Genomic DNA, 27625 nt, shown 5'->3' on the forward strand with positions numbered 1-27625 from the left:
TGTGATGTTGGCTTCTGTTGCCTGTGGGTGACCTTCTGGGAAGTGTTTGGATTCCATCCCTCCAGAATCCTATGGCCTTTTCTGTTGCTTTTCGCTTTTTTTTTTCCTGGCAGGGCCAGCACAAAATGTGCTTTAGCCAAACATCAGAGGAACCTCACCCACCAAGTCCATGGTGCAAAGTACTGGAAGCGGAAAGCCCCACAGTCACCCATCCCCAGCCTTGGCAGTAAAAATGCAATACAAACAAATTAAATGAATAGTCATTTGCTGCCCTTTCCAGACATCCTTTAATCTGCAGCCTGATGGTTTCCTGCGGCTGGATCTACACTGCCCTATATTCCAGGACCTGATCCCATATCATCTGCTTTGAACTGAATGATATGAGTCTTCACTGCCATATAATCTGAGATAAGCAGATAATCTGGGATCAGATCCTGGGCAGAGTACAAGGAGCCTGAGTTGCAGCAGGGCTCGTTGTTTATTATTTATTTATTTATTTATTTACAGTATTTATATTCCGCCCTTCTCACCCTGAAGGGGACTCAGGGCAGATCATATTATACACACATAGGGCAAACATTCAATGCCCATAAACACATCAAACAGAGACCGAGACAGACAGACGCAGAGACAATTTAACCTTCTTCTGAGGGGATGTTCGATTCTGGCCACAGGGGGGAGCAGCTGCTTCATCATCCACTCTGACGGCACTTCCTCATTCCAGGTCGTAAATTAGTTAAACTTGCCTCCCCACTTTTATAAGTGGTACCTTATTTCCTACTTGATAGATGCAACTATCTTTCGGGTTGCTAGGTCAGCAACGAGCAGAGGCTATTTTTTATTTTTTATTGATGGGTGCTCACCCTGCCATGGGCTGACCTTGAACTCATGACCTCATGGTCAGAGTGATTTATTGCAGCTGCTCAACAGCCTGCGCCACAGCCCGGCCCCATTCCTGCTACTCTGGTGCAGCTTTATAGAATCAGAATCATGAAGTTGGAAGAGACCACAAGGGCCATCTAGTCCAACCCCCTGCCATGCAGGAACACTGAATCAAAGAGGCCAGTCAGCCTATGCTTTAAAAACTCCAGAGAAGGAGACTCCCCTATGCTTCAAGGTAGCATATTCCACTGCTGAACAGCTCTTAATGTTGGAAAGTTCTTCATAATGTTTAGGTGGAATCTTTTTTCCTGAATTTGAATCCATTGCTGTGTGTCCTAGTCTCCAGAGCAGCAGAAAACAAGCTTGCCCCTTTCTGGCTTGTTAATAGCCTTCTTGAATTGTGGTGCTCAGAACTGGACACATCCAGATGAGATCTGACCAAAGCAGAATAGAGTAGGACTATGACTTCCCTTGATCTCATAGTGATCCACTCACCGTGATCCATTTGATTAAGGCTAACATCCCTTCAGCCTCATGCTGTCAGCCACATTTGCTGCTTAATTGCAGATACATAACCAGGACTTTGAGTGAGTTCTGAAAAGGCCTTGAACTAAGGAGCAAGAGAAACAACTACTTTGAGCGAATACTTCCATATTCCCCCTACATCCACCCATCACAGCAAGCTCAAATATCTCCTTTCCTCTGAAATCCTCAAAATGGTGATAGGAAGTGGTACATATCACTTCCTATTGCCATTTTGAGAGAGACTAAGAATAAAATCACGATTTAGAGGCACTAAAGTGCTCTGTAGTGGTTGGGGGGGTTTTCATGGGTTTTCACACATTTGAGAAGATTTCTATGAGGTCTGTGGATACAGTTGCCACAGTGAAAACTGGTGATAACAGTGAAAACTTTTACTGGTTGTAAAGAAAGGGAATTTCAGCAAGTGCTGCTTATCATGCAACCAGGAACTAAGCAGCATCTGCTGAAATTCCCTTCTACGCAACCAATAAAAGTATAGAAGGCGTATTCAGTTTTCACTTGGAAACCTTAACTGGTGCAAACATTATTTGAAAATCATGCCGGGTCTGAAAATCATGAAAGTTTACAGTCTTTTAGAAACTGATGGTGGAATTCTAGGGCCACAAAAGTGGTGTCTTGGGGCCCTATATCATCCTTAGGCAACACTACTCATATTTATGCTAAAGAGGTGGGTAAGTTCATAATCATTTTTGGCTTCACTGTTGAAACGGCAACTAACTTCTGATGTGATTGATTAGGATGCAGAGGAGATGCACTTTTTTGAGAGACAATAGGATTTATGGCTGGATAGGAACACGTAAAAAGCCAATGCAATATCATGGTTTGAGCATTTGAATACAACTCTGGAGATCAGGGTTCAATTTCCCAATTGGCTATTGAACCCACTGGGTGGTTTTGGGCAAGTTGCATGCTTTCAGCCCCAGAAAACCCCATAGTAGGGTGGCCAGAGGGTCCCTATAAGTTGGAAATGACCTGAAACTACACAGTAGCAGCAGCAGAAATGACAATGTCTACATAGGTCTCTGCTGTGGCAATGAAATGCATTGCACAGTGGACAGAATGCAGAAGTAGCCATGTTAACCATCAAACAAAATCTAAAATCCAAAATAAATATTGGTGAGATGCAAAAGATGCAAGCATCCAACCATCCAAACAATAACAACCAATAAACCCTGATAGCTTTTGAGGCTTGCTAACTGCTTCTCCAAGCAAACATAATGCAGAAAGACTTAGTTGGAGATACAGGTTGCAGGAGAGAGATTGAGAGAGAGGCAGAGAATGACAGGATGAAAGGCAGTAAAAGAGGACGGTAGCACTTCAGTTCTCCACTGCAGCCATGACGTCTCTATCTTTGAGACAACTGTTTTGTCCCTGCTCATATGAAGCCAAAAACTTCTACAACATCTTTCATTAAAAAAGCCAGTAAGCACTGAAAACTGGCATATTTTTTGGTGTTGGGGGTGATCTTCCAGTTGGTGTAATAAAGGTATTACTGGTGTGTATTTTAGATTTCTAGGTAGGCTGGCATCCAATAGGAATACTATGCTATTGTTCAGCCAGAGGTCATTTAATATGGGTAAAAATCACAGGTGACTTTAACTCCATCAACTGCTGAAGTGCACCTCTTGAGATACTTCCAAGATTGGAAAGGGTTTCCAGTCCTAAAGTAGGTTTTTTGTGTTTATCATAGTACGGAAACATCACCTTTTGTTGATCTGTTGCTTACAGAACACTCTCAGCAAGTGTTTGGAGTTGTAGACCAAACAACTCACATTTAAAATCTCTTCATGTGTTTTACATGTCAATATTTAGTGTGTGCAATATATTGCACAGAAAGTCCTATACTCTATACAAGTGGGGCCCTACGATTAGGGTGAGCCAGGTTCCCCTTCTGGATGATTTTGGGTGTCATGGGAAGGCAGCAAATTTAATTAATTACCTAATGTCTTATTGGTGTATTTGAACTCTGAGAGAGAATTACTTATGAAATATTCTGCCCTTTGTGCCAAAACTGGCTTGGCTGGACTTGAACATTATGCACCATTGACTTGAGGAGGAAATGATTTTACTGCTTTGCCACATGCAAAAAAGAAATGTCTATGGACCAATTCTGCTGTACAGCACCGAGCAAGCTAATGCTTTTAGGTGAGCTCAGCATTTCAGTGAGGAATAGATTTTTTTTAAAAAAAGAATGATTTGTGTCGCATCCCCAGCATGGAAGACATTCTACAGCAAGATGAGTCATAGTCTTTACCAACTGTGTTAGAGTGATAATGCAGGCAGCGAATAGAAACAGCAAAGAGCCCGGCTTTTGTAGCCCTTTCATTTGTTTTGCTTTGACTGGACTTTGAAACTTTGACAGCCAAGCTCCAAATGAGAAATGCGACTGAAACACATTGCTTTCAACCTGAATGATATTGCTGACTTTCCTCCTGCCCCTCCTCTTTCTAACTATGATTTTTATTGCTGTTGCTGTTATTTCTGTTGTTGTGTATATATTCTAATTTGGTTTTTATTTTTTAAAATATTTTTGTTAACTCATGTACATATGGTAACAGTACATTTGATGTTTACAGGATTTATTTACATAAGACAAGCAGTCCATCAAAAAACAAAAATAATAATAGAAAAGAACAAAAACCATATTCCTGAATTGTCAAGTATGCACACCCTTTTCTATGCTACATATTGGAATGGGGGGAAATGAAGGGAACTTCGAGCATTATGATTTGCCTGCAGTAACCATGTCGTCACACCCCCTTTGTACCTTCACAACACAACAGCTTTGTGGGTGGCACTCAGGGGTTGTGGGTGGAGAAACAATATTTTAAACAGGTGAATGCCTAGATCAAGCCAGACTGGATGGAAATCGGAGGCAGCTGCTTTGTCCCTGAGCTCTCAACAAAGGCAATCTCATCCCCCAGTATCCTATTAGATGAATAGTTTACTATCAGGTTCTTGTAACAGAATGACAACAGCGCTGGGGCTCACGAGAGGGTTTGTAGAGGGCGACAGCGATAAGCAGTGAGGAGAGCAATCTTAAGGAAAAAGGAAGTGCCGGAGGAATGTCACTGCTTTGCAAACGTCCCTTATCTTGGGCACTCCTTATTAGTAAAGGCTGGAGGTTAAGGCATCAGTTTATAGTGCTGTTGTTCCTTGTCGCTGAATTTCACGGCACAGGATTTCCTGTCTGAAGAGTGTGCTCCATGTTCATTCACAGCCTGATCCAGAAATCATTTCTATCAGTGCAGACCTTGGCATTTAAAAAAAAAATCAAATCTTGCCAGCCACCCTCCACCCCTGACTCTGCTCCACCCCTCTGGGTATTAATTGTTCAGAACACAAAGCAAAAGAAACCAGGAAGGTCAGACATAACTTGATTTCAAAAATATCCACGCAAATCTTGCAGGCAGAAAGAGGGAGATAAAATATTTGGCTTCCGATGTGCGTCACTTTCCATGTGTATATGCATGCTTATTCTTCTGTGTTTTAGAAATAATTTTAAAAGAGGGAGAAGAAGGATTTGCTGGATTCTGCACCCTCTCTCTTTAGTGAAACACCTCTCTCCTTTCTGTCTGGCTGTCAGCTGGAAAAGCACTGGAGGATTCTCTGTGCCAGGCTGAAGAACCCACCTAGAGGGCCCCTTTGACGCTAGTACATCCTCTTTCGGGCAGCATTCACTGCAGCCGGGAGCTAATTCTGCTGCACAATTATAGTGCCACAGACTAGCCTGCAAGTGTCCTGAGCCTATGAAAGGAGAGGGGGAAAAGACAGAAGAAGACAAAGGTTTCTGAAGGGTGTCTTGGAATTCCCATCACTAGAAAGAAGACCCTGCTTGCCTGCAATATTGCGATGGGTGAGAGAACTGGCTCAGCTCGAATTTCAGAATCTGCCGGTCAAAGGATGTCACCAGACATTCAGAAGTAATAAGAGCTCAATCTTCCTGGGAACAAAAGAAAGGGAGGAGGAAAGGAAGAGGGAGACTTCAAGGAAGGCATTCTTAGATTTCGTGGGACTTTCAGTTCTGCTTTCTTCCAACCAGACATGGAAACGCACATATGGTTTTCATACAGATTCTAATATCTAGTTTTCAAGAAAAAAATCCAACAAAGGCTCTGCACCAAATGAATCGATTACTTATCACAAGATCCAAAGGAGGCTTTTTCAGAAGTAATCCCAAGATGTTTGAATGGGACTGACCCTCCACAGGCACAGTATTGCAGCATTGTTGGGGCTTTTTGGAAGGGTGAGGGGTGGGTTTTTTTGTTTTGTTTTTTGCAGGTAAAAGACCGGCTTTCTTATGGAATTGAAAAAGAACTGAGATTTGGATCATGATAACACTTTGATTTCATAAAGGTATGCCAGCATAGTCTTATCTTATGGAGCAGGAAAACAGATTTCCTATGGTTCTCTCCTATGAAGTAGTGAACATAGGAAGTACTTTGGCAGATGAAAAGTTTTCTTTGTGTCGGATTATACTCCATTCTTTATTCCTTCTTCCTTGCAAAGGAAGTAGCGAGACTTCAACTGACCACAGCTGAATATGTGTTTAAGAAGGAAGAAAAAGCAATATTTATTGTTTCTAAAGGCCAACATGGCGAAACAATGCGAAGTTTTGTATTTCTTCTTAGAAACTGATCTCGCACAGGTGGCAAAAAATTCACTCTTGACTAACCTCTTCCTACTGTTTAAAATGTTGCATATGAAGATGCTTTAATTTAGACTTGGGATTTATCAAAAGGAACCATTGCCTTCATTTAGGATAAGTTCTTAAATATACATGGTTACTTTTCTTCTGATTTTTTTTGTATTCTTCTGAAAGAACTACAAGCAAATTGCATTAATGGATGGACGCATAGCTAAAAACCTTCAGGAAATTCTGTCCTCAAATCCTGGAAATTCTCTCATATGTGGAGTATACTGTTTTTTTGCAATAGCACATAACACAAACTAATGCTGCAGTTGTTGTGGAATGTACCTATGCATACCATAACAGACCAGGCCTTCAGACAAAGAGACGACTGATGCTGATAGAACCATGAACATGATGCATGTGAACAATTTTCCATTTAGGAGGCATTCATGGATATGGTGAGTAATTGCCGCACACTTTAGTAGCGAGTGTCCCAGTGCTGTTGTTTGCTGTACTTGTTGTGACAACTGCTTTTTTTAGCTTACAAGGTGTTGATGATGCAAGGAGGAACTGTAATCAAGATGCATGTAAAACAACATAAAACAAAAACCCATGTTGGAATGTAATGCAATTTTTTCAATGCAAGAAGAACCTGTCAGAATTTTTTAATGATGTCATGGGGAAGGGAGGATGGGAAGGAGAACATCATAATGATGAAACCACATCTCCTTCCCCCCTTTGTTCATATTGCCTGGCATTGATTTGGCTGACTTTAAGAAAATATAACTTTATTTTCAACTCATTCATATTCACTCTTGTGTTCAGTGATTTCTTATCAGACTCTCTGCTCATTTAAGAAGTGTTTGAACAAAAAATACTGTTTTTCTCCCTTTTCTCAGAAGCAGATGTCTGTCTCTCCTCCTCCCTTCTGCCCCACCCCCTTTTGCTAGGATATGCCAAATAATTAATGCTTTCTCTGAGAAATACACAAGAACCTTTTCTTTCTTTCCATCTTTGAAGCTGTAGTAAGGAATGATTTGGATTATTTGCATATTTGATTATTTTATTATTGTTGTTCCTTTATACAATCCTTGCTATGGTACTTAATATAGCCTTCTATCTTTTGTTATATAAGGTAATGGTTTGCTTGCATGGTTGTTAATCAGTATGCTCCAGAAACTAGACACATCTGCTTATTCAAATATGTTTGATAGAGGGTCATTTCTGAAGGTGAGCCTCTTCTACCACCCCCCCCCCCAAAAAAAATCCTAGTCATTCTTCTTTGGATCTGCAAGTGGATCTTGCCATACCTACGCATTCCCAAAAATTGCAAATTTCCTTTATATGGTTAAAACTGACACATAGAAGAGACTTTGAGTTAAATACATCTGTTATTATGGAGTAACTGGAATATAACTTTTTTCCAAGTGACCCAGTTAACGTGGTGTTTGGTTAAAAGCTTTATTAATTGATGCTTCTTGTCTTTAGTGGTGCTTGCCTCAGCCCTGAAGCAGTACATTAAAGGCATTGGGTAGCAGCCTTGAAATCTCACAGATCATTGCAAAAATCCAAAATTTCCTTTCTTGCTCAGTGAACATATCCACCCTCATCCTTATGGTACTTCTCTTTCCTGGGAATTTTCTTTTTTCCATCTGCTACATAGAGGAAAAATATGTGGTCAGTGATCCAATCATAATAATTATCATAATTTCCCATTTGAGCTTTATTTTTCCTTCTCATCCTCATAAAACTTTCAATTCACCATAATCAAAGTTTGACTGTAAGAGGCCAGGGGAATAATAGAAAACTGAAGGAAGGAGCTTTTTGTATTTGGTTAAATATGGGGGTTGGGTTTCATACTGTGACTGGTATTTGTGCTAATTTAATGTCACACATCTACTTGTCAACAAATGGGCAACTCACATTTCCATGTTGATTTGTGGGCTGGGCAAAACCCAGCAGCTTTTTTCTTGCCTTGCGGGAGTACATTTCACTAGCATATATGATGGGAATTGAGGGACCATGCTTGGGCCTTATCATGAAACAATGGTCCAAATATGAGATTCTAGAAGGAACACATATTTCTACTTTCTGTTTCCATGTAATATGTGCCATTAAATACAAGATGAAGAAGAGCTCCAATATAGAGCAAGAGGAGATGACATGGTGAGCTTTCAATATTTGTACAATGGACCCTAGAACAAATATTCTGTAAGGAAAAGAAAGGGCTAACCCTGTCATTACATCAAGTGAGCTGGAGTATTATGAATGGACAATAATATCATAAATTATTTTTTTAATGTTGTACTTTTGTTCCCAATATGGGTGATAGACGCTTCTTGGATTTTCTACTTCAAATGGTATCTTACCTGCTTTAAGGATTACACACCTTGGTGTGTGGGTGGGCAGGTAATTTATCTCTGTCCCTTAATTTGTGTTTTGTTGTTGCCAATAATTACATTTGCATGGTTTGACAATAAGATCCCAAAGTGGACAAGTGAAGAAGCCCTAGGACCTAGACAGTTTAAGTTGATGACTACAGTTAGGTTTGCCAGGTCTTTGGGAATAAACCTGTTGGAAGCGTCTTTAGTGCTGTTTTCAAATCTAAACATTGTCTCCAGTTGAATCTCTTTCAGAAAGTAATTCCAGAGGCTTTACCTCCACAGGCTTCGGTTAGTTGGGTTCTGCCCAAGTTCTGGGGAATTAGTTCCCTGCCCATTTTCACAGTCAGTATAATTCTTACCTGTGCCATCTCTATGACAGAAGAACCCATGTCTGGTCTCAAGTTTCGACCCTTAAATCTTAGCAAATGGGATGCTGCTGATATGGCAAACCTAGCTCAGATGACAAAAGTCTCTGTAGACAGAAAGTGGAATAGGAACTTTCATCATCAGCCATTTTGACTGACAGGCAGCAGAAGACCTCTGGCTGCAATTGTTCTGGGCAGATAGAAATACTAGTCTTCTATCCCTACCTGATCCTTTCTCCTGCTCCTTCAGAGGCTCAAGTTTGGTTCCTGACTTTGAGAGCCCATATCTAAAGTGTACATCTAATGCTAGAAGGAAGAGGCAGCTCCCTCAGGTTGCAATACAAAGGTTCCTTTATTGTACTGCAGGTCCCAAAAATATCCAGCCTGCATCACTCTACCAGCTACACTGAGAGCCACAGTCCATGAAAAGATAACTGTCCATAGCTTGGGTTTCATGAAAGGGTATCACATTGCTGTTTCATTTGGTCACATTTGTTCACATGATATTTTATTTTTACTGATAGAAATAAGAAGAGGTGCTTGAGGGACTTTCTACCATCTGCACCCGAATAACATGGCTCAGTTTGAGTTTAACTTTTGGGAGGACGAATGACGTTTCTTGTTTTGCTTCAGGCAGTAAAACGTCTTGCAGCAGTCTGTGATACACTCCAGTTTTAACTTTTAGAGTACAGTTTTCTATAGACTTGGGTTGGTCTTGACAATACATTAGGATGTATAATTGAAAAGCAGAGCTCACCTAGTGCTAAAAGTAAAGAGTTTATATCAGAAAAAAGGCAAGGTGGTTCATTTCTGACTTTGAACAAAATTTTCTTATTCACTGAAATAGGTTATGGTCATTTTTACAGACTTCCTGTAATTGTTTCCAATATGCATACAGTAGGGTCCTAGTTTCTATCCAGAAGGATAAAGATCATAAGCAGGGCCGGCCCCACCATGGAGGCCACGTGAGGCCGCCGCCTCGGGCGCAGGTCCCCGGGGGGCACCGTCAGGCTTCCCCCGCCCCAGGGGGACCATGGGCTCGCTCGAGGGTGATCAGGAAGGCCTGTTCGCCGACGAGCGAGCTCCACATGGCTGCTGCCGGTTGGGAAAGGCCAGCCAGGCCAGGGCGCACTGGGCGGGAGGCGGGGCACCGCCCTGACAGTGCCCCACCTCCCGCCCAGTGTGCCCTGGCCTGGCTGGCCTTGTAGCCTGGCTGGCCTTGCCCAGCCGGCAGCTGGCCGGGCAAGCCTTGTGGCCTGGCTGGCCTTGCCCGGCCGGCAGCCGGCCGGGCAAGGCCAGCCAGGCCAGGGCGCACTGGGTGGGAGGCGGGGTCAACCCTGGCCCCGCCTCCCGCACTACTCGCCCTGACCCCGCCTCCCATGCTGCGTGGGAGGCGGGGTCAGGGCGAGCAGTGCGGGAGGCGGGGCCAGGGTGCGGGAGGCGGGGCCTGCCGGTGCCACGGGAGGCGTGGCCATGTGCCTCCCGCGGCACATGGCCACGCCTCCCGCAGCGCCGGCGGGGGGGGCGCTTTTCCCCACCCCCGCTTAATATTGAAAATTATCTCCGTCCGGCCCTGATCATAAGTACAGTAGAGTCTCACTTATCCAACATAAATGGGCCAGCAGAACATTGGATAAGCGAATATGTTGGATAATAAGAAGAGATTAAGGAGAAGCCTATTGAATATCAAATTAGGTTATGATTTTACAAATTAAGCACCAAAACATCATGTTATATAATAAATTTGACAGAAAAGGTAGTTCAATATTCAGTAATGCTACGTAGTAATTACTGTATTTACGAAATTAGCACCAAAATATCACGATGTATTGAAACATTGACTACAAAAATGTGTTGGATAATCCAGAACGTTGGATAAGCAAATGTTGGATAAGTGAGACTCTACTGTAGTTGTGCTAGTTTCCATTGTATAAATAAGATACCCTCCAACATTTAATAGATTAAAAACCAGGAGGGCATGACCAATCAATATAAGAATGTAGTCAAGATGGCAAAAGTTATTAATGAGAAGGAACACATAAGTTGGAGGGGCTGGGATTTTGGTTCCGGGGGGGGGGGAGGGGGGCTGTGTCTGAGCGGAAGAGGGTCTACCATAGCAAACCTTTTTGTATCATTATCACATATGGGATATATTGAGCATGGTGATCAGATCATGATATGAATAAACATAACAGTTTAATTAATAAATGTAAGGCCTTCTCGCAGACCACCCTGAGAATTTGGGGGGGGGGGGGCTGAAGCCCCTCAAGCCCCCCCCCCCCCGGCTACATGCCTGGCTGCCATAGTTTGCTTTTGCTGAGCCTACTGGGAAGGGCTTAATCCTCTCCCTCTTGCTGAGTTAATTGTGCACAAACTACTTTTGTAAAGTGGACTCAGTTTGCTATATGAAGTAAACTGAAGATATAGAGAGATTTGAGAGGAAGAAAGAAAATCTTGGATATTTTAGAAGCAGTTGAAAAGGGTGGGGGGGGGGGTTTATCCCAGCCAAAAGAGACATTGAATAATCCAGTAGAAGTGCCAATGAATTCTAGGTACTTGCAGGCTGTATTTCAGAGGAAGGAACTGGCATAACCACCCTTGCCTAAGAAAACCCAGTGAAATTCATGGGGTCACCATACGTCAGTGGGTGACTTGAAGGCACATACAACACACACATCATGTTCTGTGATTATTATGTTGGTTGTTATTGCTTTTGTGTTACTGTCTTTGCATTTTTTTATATTTTGAGTGCTTTGTGAGCTGCTCCGAGTCCCAATCAAATGGGAGATGGTGGCAGGGTATATATAAAGTTTATTTATTTATTATTTACATTTATTGTTAGCATTTGACTGTGGTTTCACATGATGTTCATTTTGCCAGGCATATTCGTAATCAAATAGGATTGGCCAAAAAGGACTGGTCAATGATGTGAAATGATATATAATTAGAAGACTGCAACCATTAATCAGAAATACTGTTGTACATTTATCATTGATTTAGTGTCATTCTATGTATTTCTTCATAGTCAGAAAAACCTCCTTACCAAACTTGCAGATATCAAGATACTGGGAGGAACTATATTCAAATCGCAGAACTCAAATGGGTGTGAAAATATCTTTTGTCTAATCTGTAGGGAAAGCTATAACCCAGCAACAATAAATGAAAGTCATGACATGAGGTTGGGGAAACAGTTGAATAATTGTCCAGAAAGGAGAATTAATATTTAGACTAATGGTAAAGGACTGGAGGATAACTTACAGTGGACACTAAATTGAATGGAACATGAGTCAGCAGTGAGTCAGAATGGGGAAAAACCTTATAATGAGCAAAAATGGAGTGTCCAAGACATGATGATTTGTAAAAGTCTACTTTGCACTGCTTTGGCCACAGTTGAATACTGTTTTTTAAAGGAAGAGTGCAGTGACATGTGAGAGAATTGCTACAGACAGTAGGACAAAAGGTGATGGGTTCAAAGAGCAGGAAAGTTATTTTTTTAACCACACATTGAGTTGGATGATCTAATGAATTGCAGCGAATTTGAAGAGAATGTTGATTTAAAATCTTACAGTAGATAATAGAGAAGAGCTTGTAAAAGTTACATTTTAGACTATAGCTCTTAGAATCACTGGGGGGATGGGGAGGGGAATTAGGACTCCCCATGAAGAATCTCTAAGGGAGTCTAGACGTGGCAGTCTGAGAAGTATTTTCTCCTGGGTTCTGATAGAATCTTTCCTTGTTGGTAGATACAGAAATATTTCTAGTTTGTTAGTTATGGCATAATATAGACTTTTGTAAGTAATATATAACATATTTCTCTAAGGGTGCATGTACACTATAGAATTAATAAAGTTAACTCTTCATGGCTCAATCTATGGAATGGAATGATGGGTGTTGTTTGGTGAGGCACCAGCATTCTTCCACACAGAAAATGAAAGACTATAGAATCATGGAAATTGTAAAACTACAGTTTCCATGATTCCATAGCATTCAGCCATAGCAGTCAAACTGCACCCTGAGCCTGTAGTGCAAGTTGACAATTGGTGTGAAAGAGGTCCCTCCCCTTTGATGTTCACTGAAGATGGTAGTTGGGTAAAAAATGCTATTATAGACTGTGTTTTATGATCGTATATGAAGGTTCACATGGATGCAATCAAAACAAATGGGGAAGACTAGGATACATTGAGGAACAGCCAAATGACTACCTTGAGTGATGTGTTGCTCAGACGGAAGGTTTCCAACAGCTTGTTGGATTTAGGTGCTTGTGTGTGTGTGTGTGTGTGTGCTCAATGCTATGGAATCAATGGAAGTGTTACAAGCTCTTTAGGTACCTTATGATATTTTGATTAGCAAACTGACAAAATATGGGATAGAAAGAAATACCATCCAGTGGGCACATCATTGGATGGAAAGCTACACAAACTGGAAGGAGGTCTCAACTGGAATGTTACAAGGTTCTGTCCAACACTCTTCAATATTTTTAACAATCACTTTGATGACAGGATGGAGGAAACTCTTGTCAAATTTACAATGATACAAAACTAGGAGGGGAAAGTAATATATTGGAAGATGGAAATAGAATTGAAAGTACATTGGCAAACTAGATAGGCTGCAATTGCTGAAATTAAATTTAGCAGACAAGTCCAAAATTCTACAAGAAAAACTATTTCACATGTATAGAATGAGGATTCCTTGGCTCATCAGTAGTACATATGAGAAGGACCGTGAGAGTATTGTTGCTGATGAAGTAAACATGACCCAGCAGTGTGATGCACATGTTTTTTTTCAATCAAATTAATATTGATATTTATTTACTGTGCTGAAAGCAAATTAAGAATACAGTTATAATGTATAAAAAACCACAAACAAAGTTGAAAACTTGGCACTATGCTAAATTTCCTTTGACCAGAAGCTGGCCACTTCAAGTGCCTCTGGTGTCGCTGTAAGAAGGTCCTCGATTATGAATATGGCAGGGCTCAGACTGCATTGTAGTAAGTGCTCTGTGGTTTGCTCTTCCCCACACTCTTATGTTGTGGACTCCACTTTATAGTCCCATTTCCTAAGATTGGCTCTGCATCTTGTGGTACCAGAGTGCTGTCTGTTCAGTGCCTTCCAAGTTGCCCAGTCTTCTGTGTGCCCAGGAGGGAGTTTCTCATCCAGTATCAGTCACTGATTGGGGTTCCGGGCTTTTACCTCCCACTTTTTTACTCTCGCTTGCTGAGGTGTTCCTGCAAGTATCTCTGTAGATCTTAGGAAGCTGCTTCTTGATTTAAGTTTTTGGCATGCTGGCTGATATCTGAACAGAGGATGGGCCAGAAATGTTAATGCCTTGGTCCTTTCGTTGTTGGCTGCTACTTCCTAGTGGATATCAGGTGGTGCAATACTGAATAAACAGAATAATTTCTCCAGCTGTGTTGGAGATAGACATTCTGTGATAATGTGGCATGTCTCACTGTTTTAATGTGATGAGATGTATTCCACAATGGGCATGTATATTCAGCAGCAGAGGAGCAAAGTGCAAGGGCAGATGTCTTTACTGTTTCCCTGTAATAGGCAGTAAGAGCATCTAAAGCTTCGGAGAAGAGGGAGGCAAGAGGCGCAAACAAAAAGTTGGCTTTAGGGCACTTGGAGGCACCTCAAGAGGCATTTCAGCTGCGCCCCCCAGACGATGGCGCCTTAAGCAACTGCCTAAATTGCCTTACGGTTGAACTGCCCCTGTCCTGTGGGATAATAAATGGGTCTATTTTTTCACTAATTCTGTGCAGGATCAGTCTCTACAGAACTTTATAAAGATGACATAACATGGAGATGGGTCTATAGCTTTTTGGATCATTACAGTCTTTGCCTGGTTTCAAAATGTCTATGACACTTGCTTTCCTTCAGATTCAAATTAATAGAAGCATAGCTTCTAAATGTAGAGAATGGTCCCTCCCAAGAGAGACCAGAATGGCCCCATCTTTGCTTGTTTTTTTTGCAAGCAAGTCAAGACTTTTCTGTGCCAGCAGGCATTCAGGGAAGAATAAGGGGCAGGCTGCTGGGGAGGTTGTAAGTGGGATTTAGGGGGTGGGCTAGTGAATTTGGCATGTGATATTAAATGTGTTTATTATATTAATGTTAACTTAAATCCATATAGCACTATTTAATTGGTTTTTAAAGTTTTGTATTTGCTTTTTTTTTTAAACTGTGACCAGATTGTGTGGTTGTTAGCCACCTTGACTCCCCACAGGGAGAAAGGCAGGATATAAAGTAAAAAATATAATAAACAAATAAATAAATATCAGTATCCAGCTCTGCTTTTATGATGCTATCTTAAGATGCATTGTGATGCATGCAAGATAAACATGGGATGGTGTTAAGAGATACTGAAAAACAACCATATGATACCTTAGTTGACTGAATTGCTCAGACTGAAGATTCACAAGAGCCTGTAAAGATTTATATAGGAAGAAAAGTGTGTTTGTCTCTGTAAGAGAGAGCTAGAGATTGGATTTCCTAATTATCTGATAACATGGCTAAGAATACCTGACTAGGGATTTTTCTCTGCTGTTTCGAAAGGTCCTTCATTCATCTAAGTTGTGAATTTAAAACAGTTGTGTCACCTTGTGGATGAACCCTGTGAATCACTTATATAAAGGATGGGAATTTTGCAGCTTTCCAGATGTTGTGGTGCTGCGATTCCTAGCAGACTGAACCAGCAGAGCTAAAGACAAGGAATTATGGGACTCACAGTCCACAAATGATCTAGATGACTCTGTGACCTTCACTCCAAGCCAAAATCCAGTTCTTCAGTCCATCTAGATGAGGCCTGCAGAATCAATGAAAATTATGTAAGTGTTGGTTTACCAAGTTTTCATTGATCCAGGAATTCATCTTTAGTTGGGACTAACAATTGGAATTCAAATAATAGTAGGCTCATTAACCATAAATCATGTTGGGTGGTTGATTCTGGTAACTATGGTCCAACAAACAAATTTTCTGAGCTGTGAAGATAAATTTATTATTTTGTGGTGGATAGTACATAGACACTTGTTTGCCAAGGTTTAATAAAACCCAGTGCAGGCTGGCCAAAGGCATTTGCAGGCGGTATTTTCAAAAAGAGTTGGTAAACAGTAAAGGTAATCCCTAGGCTGAATGGTCATCTTCATCTGCTTTGGGCACTGCTTCAAAAGGTCACTGCTCAAATGCAGTAAAGCACCTTTTCTGTTTGCATTGAAGCATAAAATAATAGCAAGCATTTTGAGATAAGCGGAATCTTTTCTTGTTCACTTTCTCCTGAATCATCTATCTTTTCAACAGTGACTACATTAAAATAATACACTTTCTCAGAATTTCTGGGCTACTGTTTTATACATTTTTCCTTTTGGCAACAAGTGCAAGCTTAGATCACAAAACAGCTAACAATCTAGTGTGAAAACCCTGGGGATGGAAAGAATATATGAAAGTCGTTTTAAATGGTCAAAAAATGTTTCTCAAGTCCTGAGAAGTCTATATGAGAAAAATCCCGGACTGACAAGAATCTTACACAATTTGGGAGTTACTGTATGTTAAATACACATATGGTTGCTTTGGGGGGAAAGCAGCATTTTCTACCCAGAGAAAATGCTATTTTTGCACAGAAAGTGCTATTTTTGTGCAAAATAATGATGTATACATTTCAAACTGAATACATTCTGAATCATTCAATCTTGGGAGTAAAGTAGGGCGAAGCACTGGATACTATTTGGATGGGAAAATACCATGGAATGCCCACTGATTCAGGTTATATTTCAGAGGAAGGAACTGGCAAAATTACTTCTGGGTATTCCTTGCCTAAGAAACCGCTATGAAATCCACTGATTTCTATAAGTGAATAGGCAACACATACAGATACATCCTGAATTGCAAAAAAATCTTTGAAAATTGAACAGGTTTTGTATATTTCCTAAAAAAAACTCTACCTTGGTATTTGAAAAAAGTCATGTTTTCAAGTTCTGCACTTGTTGATTTAACTCTTTGCTCTGTCAGCAGAGTGTAATCTTATGTTAATTGACCTTGAAGTAAGCCTTATTAAACAAAATTGAGCTTACCTCTGAGTACATAAGTTTGAGATTGACCGGATGGAAACTCACTTCAGAATCAATTTAGGGTGTAATGACGGAGACATTTGTCAGTGAGGTTGCTCTGTCTGGGCCTGAAGTCTGTACATGGAAGTCTCTACCCTTTATCCTTATACCAAAAATGTGTGCTTCTAGAAAGCAAATAGAGGCTGGTTTTGGTTATGTAACACTCTCCAGTTTAAGGACCATCTTGTGAAACAGTTTGTTCAGGTGGGTGGGCGGTTTTTGAAAGCACACAAGATTAAAAAGAAGTTTGTTCACCACCGCTCCAGATTTAGTCCACCTTCAGGCTGAACAGCAAAGATATATTTCTCTGAAGCTAAATTTAAGGTCCATCTTGTTTCCTGTATGATAAGTCCATACAGTTTTCAAAAAAGGCCAACATTATTAAATGCACTACATTAAAATTGCATCCGCTCCAACTTTTCAATTTGCATAGGCAGTCCTGATTAATCCTCTGTTGTCCCACTTTTTCAGCTGCTTTTAAAATGTCCAGATTTTCTCTTTGTCCTCAGCTTATTTTTACACTGAGTTCAAAGTGAAAACTAGTTTGCATTCACTTGATCCCTGGAAGAGGAAAAAAATGAAGCGTAGTCTTGCCTTTCCCAGTAGATTCAGACAAAAGTAAACTGTGGTAGGATCTCTTAGCTTTTATGTTCTTTGTTATTATGTTTGCCATCTTGACTGCACTCCAATGTAATTTGTCCACACGTGTCCCCATTTTTATATGTGAAATGTTGGTAGGTATACAACTAGGGTCCCTCTACAACGTGTTTCAGAAAATCTCTAAGTCAGGTATTTCTAACTTTTACCTCTCTTTTAGAAATAATGCTTTAGTGTGAAGTAGAACCAAATTTACCAGTGAAGATTGCCGTTTCCAGAATCCCTCAGCTAGCATGGCTCCTGACCATGTTGTTTGTGGGATTCTAGAAATTTTAATCCCCAAAGTAAATTTTCCTAGTTTTTATGCAGACTTATACTTCTGCAAATGTCTATACTTGAGTATTCTGTGAAATCTCAATTTTCGATTTAGAGGGGGTAGTTTTGGCTCCACAAGGGAAAACAAATTCACCACTAGTATATAGGGCTCTGTTTTTCCAATAGAAAAGAGTATTACAGTATTCAGATTACTACATTTCAATCAACACTCCTACAAATGTTCATATTGCTGGCTTGCCTGGTTGGATGACTCATTTGTGCATTCTGGTAACAAATGTGTGGCTTGATATGTAAATGTCATAGCGATATACTGTAACCTATTTTTGCTTTGCAGTTTCCCAACCTCTTGTAAAGTTAGGCCTATATTATTTCATTACGATAGAATTGTAATATCCCATATTTCTAGATGGCAGGCTTATTAAGCACTGTTTATATGGTACATGCACATTGCTGAGTATGTCTTTAGACATCTTAATTTAGATAAAGAGGTTACTTTCTAAAGATATAGTTCCACATTCCAGTGGAAATCTATAAATTGCAAAGAAATACCATGGAATCCATGGTAAAGAATTTACCATGATAGAAACTGATAGCAGTGTATTGCACTCCAAAGGAATTTCTCCTACCACTCCAAAGGATTGTTCTTTCACAGTGTGAATGTCTCATTCCACTTTCATGTTTATTCTACATGTTTATTCTACATTGCTATTTTTAAAAAACGTATTTACAGAAATACCTTGCATACAAAAAACCCTCATTCAAAGATTATATATGTATATGTATTTGTGTGTGTGTCATTTTTGGAGGAAAATTGTAGAACAATTAATGTCATCACTTGATAATAATTTTGATACTAGCTTAAATAAACCAAATTTCCATAATATTGTTCATTTCTGAAGTTTCAAACTCTCAAATAATGCTCTGTCTCATATCTTTGCATACCCTCCTCTCGCTCCCACCACCATCTCAAATGCAGTTGCTGGGGACGAGGGAGAGGGCCTTCTTAGTGGTGGCCCCCAGCCTTTGGAACACCCTCCCCCTAAAAATAAGGCAAGCCCTGTCATTGTCTATTGCACTTTATCTATTTAAAATTTGTAACTCATAATGTGCACCTTGCTTATCCGCTATTACAACCTCATTGTTTTTAATTCGATGTTTTAATACTGTGTCGTGTTCTTTCGGCTGCTGTGTATATATTATTATTGGTTTTTATTATTGTTCTTTGATGTTTCATATTTTATTTTATCATTGTTTTGTATCTGATTTTGCTGTGAGCCGCCCCGAGTCCCCTTCGGGGGGGATGGAGGCGGGATATAAATAAACTTATTATTATTATTATCCTCCTTCCACAGGGACCTGAAAACCTGGTGGTTTCAGCAGGCCTTTGGAAGTGATTAATCTGAAACCCTAGACCCTACCCTGGCCACCAGATAGGTCCCCGCCTTGCACTTTACCCACTTTCACAGCCCTTCGATATGTCATTGAACTAGCTTGCCCACCCTATAGCTACTCAGTGGCCTTGAAATTGAGTAACCCAGGCTCTATTTCTTGCCATCAGTTGCACTTTATTTCACCTCCTGGCTCCATGTTACTTGCTGAATGAGCCCTAGTCCAGTCCCTACAGTTGTCTTGACTCATCCTGGAATTCTGCCCATTGGTAGATGAATATTACCCAATGGAGTAGTCTTGAAACTGGTTTTATTTTAAATATTTCTTTTTAATCCTTATTATATTTATGTTTTATTACAGTGATCTTTTATGTTTCTATGTGGTATTGAATGCTTACTTATGTTGTAAACCGCCCTGAGTCCCTTCTGGGAGATAGAGCAGTATATAAGTAAAGGTTTGTTGTTGTTGTTGTTGTTGTTGTTGTTGTTGTTGTTGTACCATGCAGATATACCTAATAAGGTGCCTATTTTCCATTGTTGTGATATAAATGGCTACTAACAACAAGAAAGAACTGTTGCATAGAAATGTTGGTCCTGCAAAAGTGTTTGGTAATGCAAGCTCTGTGGATTGTTGTATACTTTAGTTCATTATTCCTCACTGATATTAAAGGATGGGTTTGGAAACAAAGGAACATGGGGCAAAGAGAAAAGTGTGTGGCTGAGTAAGAATTCAGCTCACAATGTAATCTTTTCCACCCAAAAGCTCTTTGCAAGGGAAATATGCCTTGAGTTTTTGTTGGGCAGGAAGTGTCAGTGGGGTTGTATTGTGTTGTGAACAGGTCTATCTATGAAGGATTTGGATTGTATCAGTAGTAAAACAAAAAAATAAATAAAGAAGAAACAGTTGAGTATTGTGGTTAATATTTTAACCTAACAATAAAACAACATAAGAATTTAGAAGAGTATTCTTTAGTTTTTGAAAGGTGAATATCGCTATATTGCCATTCTTTAGGGCCAAGTAATCTTGCAATGCTAATCACTCATGATGCAATGGGTACATGATCTACACTTTTCCATTGCTCACAAGATGAGATCAATGATGCTCTTGTCATTATAATTTGCATTAGTGACACTAATATTTATTGTTGAAGAGCCATTCTTGATACCAAAAGAGACTTTGATTATGTTACCATGCCTAATTCCATGACAGGTTTGAGTCATCATCTGTCATTGAAGAAGGGCGTCAGAGTTCTTTTCCACTTCAGAGAGAGGAACAAGAGGCAGAAATTGGTACAGAATATTTTATTCCTGAATACCCCAGTGAATAGAGGAATGCGTACTGTGATTTTTGGGATAGATTTCTATGCAAATTTTCCAGTCTTAATATGAGTAGCATACTAACTCAGCTAAGATTATTGCTATGGTTCGCTTTGACATTAATGCTTAGCAATCATATGCATATGCATGAAGGTGTGAATTTTTATTAGTACCTTTTTGAAGTTGCATTGGAAATATTAAGACTTAGTCATTTGTGTGCTTTAACTTTGGCATGCAGGTAAATTTATCTAGCAGTAGTATGCTATGTAAACTATGGTATAACTACCTGAGAACTTGTGAAAGTAAAGTTTATTATTTTAAATTTATACACTACATTTCTAGCCCTCTTTTCCTCTAATACATGGTTCTTCTCTCTATTTTTATTCTCACAGCAATCCTGTGAGACCAAGCCAGGTGAATATATAATTATTGGTACCAAGAACACACTGTGAGTGTCATGACTGAGTTGAAACTTGAACCCAGGTCTCTCTAGCTCTAGTCCATTGGTTCTCAACCTGGTGTCCCCAGATGTTTTTGGTCTTCAACTCCCAGAAATCCTAACAGCTGGTAAACAAAAACATCTGAGGACCCCAGGTTGAGAACTACTGCTCTAGTCCAACATATGACAACCACACCACACTATATAGTGCTAGCAGCTAATCTTTGCTCTATTAGTTCAGGAAATAGTATGCCTTTCTCTGAGTAGAGTGGCAAAAGGCAAGAGCTTAGCCCAACTTGGGAGAACCCAAAAGAAACATGGGCTTTCTCTGCTCTTTCTTCTGTGGAACCATTTCTGGCCTTTGTGAATTCCTAACCACTCAGCAATTGCTAATGCTACAGTGAGATACTTCCTATAATGTACTCTAACCCTTTGCAGTAACAGACTGTAAATCTCTACTGTTTTCTTACTGAACCTAAGGCATTATTGGTTACACAAAACTGTTATACATCGATAACCTTGACATATAACTGCATCTGCTGATTGCCTTATATTCTCTAAAACCAAGCAGCTGCATCTCTCATTAATTGGTGCTTTTGATACTATCATAAGACCTTGATGTGCTGTATTTTGTTTCTTTTCCTTCAGTCCTACTGGTTTTAGCAACTAGGCAACTGATGGGGCACCTGTTGTTCTATGAGAACATTATACTGTTACTGTCCATGCTTTCACCTTCTTTGACCTTGACATTTATATATCCAAAATCCAAAATAGTTTATTGTACGGGCCCAAGGCCATGATAAAAAGCAACGCATGCACACAATAGTACCCTCAGAGCAATAGACTCCAAAGATACTGAGCAGAAGCCATAATTATGCTCCCACAAGGAGCTAAAACAATGCCAGTTGACAGTAATTTAAAAAAAAATTGCAAAAGAGTTCACATACAGATGCATATTGTGAGTCCACTCAATCCTTTGAGTCTCCTTGGCAGTTGATGGTATTTTTATCTAATGCTATCTTTCTGATCTTTTTTTGCAGATAGAGCAAACAGGGCTACTTTGTGAGTTACATAGTTGTTTGTGTCACTCAGCAGAAAATGCACAGTTTCTGCTAAGCAATTCCCTTTACCATGAGTCAACAGGGGTTCCAGGTGTCTTTCTCTGGGGCACTATACAATGGACAAACTAACATGTAATGCACAATGTCTTCTACCTGACTTTGGCCGCAGATACATAGTCTATTTTCTCGTGGCACATTATGATAGCGACCATCTAACACTGCGGTAGGCATTACTTGGAATCACAGCTCAGTGACATTATATAACTTTTCTCATAAAGATTCTTATAAAAAAACCCTGATCCATTTTTGTCATACCAGGATTTGATACAAATCATATGAAGAGCATTCAAAATGTTACAGTACTGATAGCATACTTTGATAGACATATTTGTGTCTGATGAAGTGTGCTGTTGTTTACATATGGCGCTTATGACAAAACTCCCTCCTTCATCTCTAAGATTCAACAAATTCCTTTGCTATTTACATAGTAGTAGTGCATCCAGTACAACCCAATCTAGACAAGAATATTTGAGGGACACCAGATGGTTCACACACATATTTGATTACGTCCAAGATTTTTAAAAGTTCATATTAGGAAGAGATGCAACTTGGAGTGTCTTCAGAGCCAGTCCAACAATGAGGTGAATTAAGTGGTCGCTTGGGGCGCAAAATATACGGGGGCGCAGTCGAGACTGCTTTTTCTGTTGATTTGTTGTAAAACATGATGTTTTGGTACTTAATTTGTAAAATCTTAATGTAATTTGATGTTTAATAGGCTTTTCCTTAATCCCTCCTTATTATCCAACATTTTCACTTATCCAATGCTTTTATTTTTCAGTGATTGGTTTGGGGGGGGGGGGGCAAAATTCTGTTAGCCTACACTTGAAAATACCTAGGGCCAGCTCTGAGTGTCTTTCTGAATCAAGACAATAGCCTCTACATTTTGACTATATTACGGCTGAGGGAATGACCTTCCGGACACTGGACGTTAGTTCCTATCAACTCCGTAATAATCTGCTCTGCTCTTTTTCTGCCCTTCACACACATCTACTCATCTCTTTGGAGATAGGGCTCATTTACAGTGGCCACTTAGGTTAGTGTGTAGTTGCATCAACCCTAAGGTGGCTAAATTCTGCATGGAGCTGATCCAGCTGAACCTGGGGCAAGACAGGCTTAATACATCCAAATCCTGAATCAGGCTTTCACCTGAGCAAGGGGAGTGAAGACAGTTGGGAAGTTGCCTAACTGGAGCCAGTTGCAACTGTCTTCACTGCCGTCCTGCATTCCTTGGGTTCAGATGGTTCGAAGATGCAGGATGGTGGTCCTCAATTGTTCCCTTACCCTGTGTTGTGGCTGTGCCTAGCTGTGACACCTACCTGCCTTGTTATCAGATGCTCTGGCTGATGTTAGTCAGAGAACTCAAATGCTAAATGGGATGGGAGGGGGGAAAGGGGCTTCCTTAGGGAGATGGTACTCACTAAGGTGGTGCTCACTAAGGTGATTCATCACGGAACATCCATGACACAGACAGATGGACGGCCCTAGAGTGGCATCCAAGGTAGTTCAGGTAGTTTCTCTCCGGCTACCATGCAGGCCCTGTCCAGTATCCTAAATGCCACATTGGGACTGTATTAGCGGTCAGTGATGAATGGAACGTGGAAACAATTACATAGGCTCCCTTAGTACAAGCAAAAGGCTTTTAGCCTTCTCCTGATCGCTAGAGATGAGTGTACTGAGGGTGAGTGCTTGTGTGTGCATGTGGGGAATTGTGGAGCAGTTGATGCTAAAAATACCAGATCAGCCATTTTTCTCTTGAGGGCTTGTTAATGAATTAAAAGGGAAAACTACAAGGGATGCTGGTTAGAGCAGAACTATGGCACTGTTGAAAGGCCTATTCTGAGGACTACATCAGGACTGAGGTCGGGCTGAGGTCCATCTAGCTCTGTGTTGCCTTCAGTGACCTCTCCCAGATCACTAGCAGATACCTTTTCCAGCCTGAGAACCTTTAATTGAATATACTAGGGATTGAACTTGAGACGTTGCACATGGAAAGCATGTGCTTTGCTACAGTGCTGTGGCTTTTCTCTTTACACTTACTGCGTCAGCACTTTAAAAGTGCTGCCAATACTTGGCTTTGTAATAGCTAAGTATATCTTTAGATTCTGTTTTACCACTGTGGCTGACGGCAGCAATAGCTACTTAGAACAAGGTTTGGTTTTCAAGAGAGAATCATGGGGTAAGCCAGTAGTAAAACAACAAAGCAAAAGTGACCACAGTTTCCTTTATGCAAACAGGACTGTTCAAACAAACATAATGCTTCTTTACTGTATAGATGATTTCTGAAGAGAGAGATACATAAACACAGTATGTGCATATTTACAAACATGTGCATGTGTATACAATTGTATATTATTATTTTATTAACTTAAAGCACATATAAGCTGCCTTTCCATGATGCCTTTAATGGTCACTAATAAAATGTTCAAGCAAAAATGTGCACATTTTTTGGTATTTAGAAAACACAAAAAAACAGAAAAATGCACAAAAATGCTTTTGTTGGGGTTTACTTCTTTGCAAAATTTGCATATGGTTTTATTAAACAGAAAACATTTGTAGATTTTGCATAGAATAAGTTTTAAACTCTGAAAATTCTCATTAGTCCAGAACTCCCATTGTCAGCGCTTCCTGACATGCAAGAAACATTTTAAAATAATTTCTAATCATCTGCCAGGGATGGTAAAAAAAAAAGAATCCTATTCCCCAGATTCTGATTTGATCAGGTCCTAGGGCAAGATGACCCCCAAGATCCTTTCCAATTCTCAAGTCCTAGGATTACATAAAGTAAGTCATGTGGGAAAGCTGAGGAGAAGGAGAGCCAAAGTATTGTTGCAGGATTGAAATTCCAAAAGTAATTTAATTTTCAAAAAAAAAAAAACAAAAAAAACCCAACAACAGCAATAAGAGGTTTATTTGGATTAGAGCCAAGCTAGAGGGCAATGATAATCCAAACCTTTTCCTTTCATACCACAACCCAAATCCAAATCTCCAGCAATCCCCTTGCTGGGGTTGCTAATATGGTAGCTGCCAAAGGGAAAGCAAAAGGACACCCACATAATATATCCCTGTATGCATTCTTATCCCTGGCTAAAGACGAGATCCAGGTACCTACTCTAACTTTAATCATACAGCTAAAGAACTTTTTGTCATTACTATTGTGCTGAATTCACCTAAATAAACTATAAATTGGGCCATGTTTAATGCCAAGATATTTTGGAGCCTTACCTGAACCTTTGAGGGATGAATAGTTTAACTTGTCAGTTTGATATAGGAGTACCTGCTGGCCACAGGTAAAATGAGAGACCCCCATATCAGTGTTTTTTTCAGGGTTGAGGGAGAAATTGTATTGGATCTCCTGATACCACATGTGCTTTGTGTATACCACTGTTTTGGAAATATAAACTAGGCACTTTTACAAGAGCAGCTTTCAGCAACATTTGCTGTTTTAGTTTTTCATTACATGGTTGTGAGCTTTGTCCCTTTGGCTAACACGGGTGTTTGTGGTGGCATAACTTGCAAATTGGCAGTATTGCTTTTGGCTTCTTAATAGTTCTGTCTGCACAACGTTAGTGATCTGAATGAGCTGTGTGCATGAACTAGATAGTTAAATTAAAGGGGCCCCAAAAGTAAGGAAATAAAAAGGGGATTGTCAGAGAGATGACATTGTGGGCAGAGTTAAGGAGTTGGGGAGAAGACAATCTGATGAGAAGAGATTCTGTGTATTGGGAAGAACATGCAGCTCAAGGCAGAAGGAGATCTTGGAAAAGTTATTTTTGGAGATTACAGTGTACTGAATTTTTCCAACAAGCATTGCTATAGATGCTGCTTCTTGGAAGATTGTGGGATTTATAGCACTGCAGTGTCACTTTTCTGACATCAGAGTAGGAGAGACTGTTCGGAAGTGCAAGTATGCTGGCAAAGTACATTAGAATACCTAGAGCCCTTCCACACAGCCATATAACCCAGAATATCAAGGCTGAAAATCCCACAATATCTGCTTTGAACTGGGGGCCCATCCAGACAGCCCCTTTAATGTGAAACTTCCCACAACAAAAAGGAGGCTGTCCAAATGACATTTTTGGAAAACACAAATTAATTTGCCACAAACCAGGAAAACCCTGGTTTGTGGCGAATTAATTTGATAGTGGGTTTATTCCACGCCTTCCAGGAAGGTGCGAGATAAACCCACTACTTCCACTGTCTGGACTGCAGTCCAGACCACAACCCTGCAGTTTTCCGTGAGGACACCTACCCCCTCCCCAAAAGCCCCCCAAACCCCTTTAAAAAGGTAAAAAACTTACCGTGTTTACTTTTCTTTTTTCTTTTCAGATTCATATGTTATTTGAGTGATTATATTCCTTCTGCTTATGTGATTGTTTTAGTCAATTGTTATGTTTTGTTTTTGTTTTCAATTCTTATAGCATTTTATAGTGTTTTCAGTGTTTTATTGTACAATGTTTTATGCTGATTTTATATTGGAAACCGCCCTGAGTCCCTTTCAGGAGAGAGGGCGGTATACAAATAAACTTTTACTTACTTACTTACTTTCCATTACATTGATTCTGCAGCTCTCCTGAAATGTAGCAATGATGTGCTAAGAGAGAAGAGCGGGGAGAGGAGGAAAACCCCTGCTCTCCTGGCGTGTCATTGTTGTTGTTGTTTTTTTTTACTTTTTAAAAGGTTTGGGGGGCTTTTGAGGAGGAAGTGACAGTGTCCGGGTGTTCTCCCAGAAAGATCCAGGAGAACATCTGGACACCCACCCCAGAAAGCATAGGCTTTCTGGGGTGGTGTGGACAGGCACCCAGGAACATACACATTTTTTTAAACATGAATGTTCCTGGGATAAATTCCTGTCTGAAGCGCCCTGTCTTATTGGAGTCCACACTGTCATATATTCCAGTTCAAAGCAGAAAATGTGGGATTTTATTTATTATTATTATTATTTTATTTACAGTATTTAAATTCCTCCCTTCTCACCCCGAAGAGGACTCCGAGCAGATCACATTACACATATAAGACAGACATTCAATGCCTTAACATAGTAAAATAATAATAATAATAATAATAATAATAATAATAATAATAATAATAATAATAATTTTATTCTTATACCCCGCCCCATCTCCCCGAAGGGACTCGGGGTGGCTGACATGGGGCCAAGCCCAGACAGAACAATATAAAACAGGACAATAAAACAAATCAATCAAACAATAAAAGCATAGAACATTAACATAGAACAAAGACAGAGACAAATGCAGGCTCCGAGCTGGTCTCAAACTCATGACCTCTTGGTCAGAGTGATTTGTTGCAGCTGGCTGCTCACCAGCCTGCGCCACAACCTGGGCCTAGGCTGTGTGGAAGGGGCCCTAGCCTGGAAGAAGAGAGCATAATAAAATGTGGGTTGAATAAAGGGATCCCAAGAAAACCAGGAACATGTAAGGCATTCAGGCAGAGCCTTTTTGTCATTTAACTCGGCTATTTTCATTGCAAAGACTTTTTTCATTTAGGCTGTCCTTTGGCTCTC

General features: G+C 40.2%; 1 protein-coding gene across 9 annotated transcripts in view; it reads left to right on the top strand.

The window, feature by feature from the left end:
• Positions 1 to 27625, top strand: part of pde4d (phosphodiesterase 4D) — an 830388-nt gene that overhangs the window by 460209 nt on the left and 342554 nt on the right. Inside the window, exon 1 of one of the 9 annotated variants that reach the window (XM_008102878.3) lies at positions 1703 to 6516. The exons of the other annotated variants lie outside the window; for them this stretch is intronic. Coding sequence (XP_008101085.1) covers positions 6464 to 6516 — 53 coding nt within the window. The 5' untranslated portion in view covers positions 1703 to 6463. Of the gene's footprint in view, positions 1 to 1702; positions 6517 to 27625 lie in introns of those variants that run through there. 9 annotated transcript variants of the gene reach the window in all.

Source organism: Anolis carolinensis, chromosome 2 (assembly GCF_035594765.1).
Source record: "Anolis carolinensis isolate JA03-04 chromosome 2, rAnoCar3.1.pri, whole genome shotgun sequence".
Taxonomy (NCBI): Eukaryota; Metazoa; Chordata; class Lepidosauria; order Squamata; family Dactyloidae; genus Anolis; species Anolis carolinensis.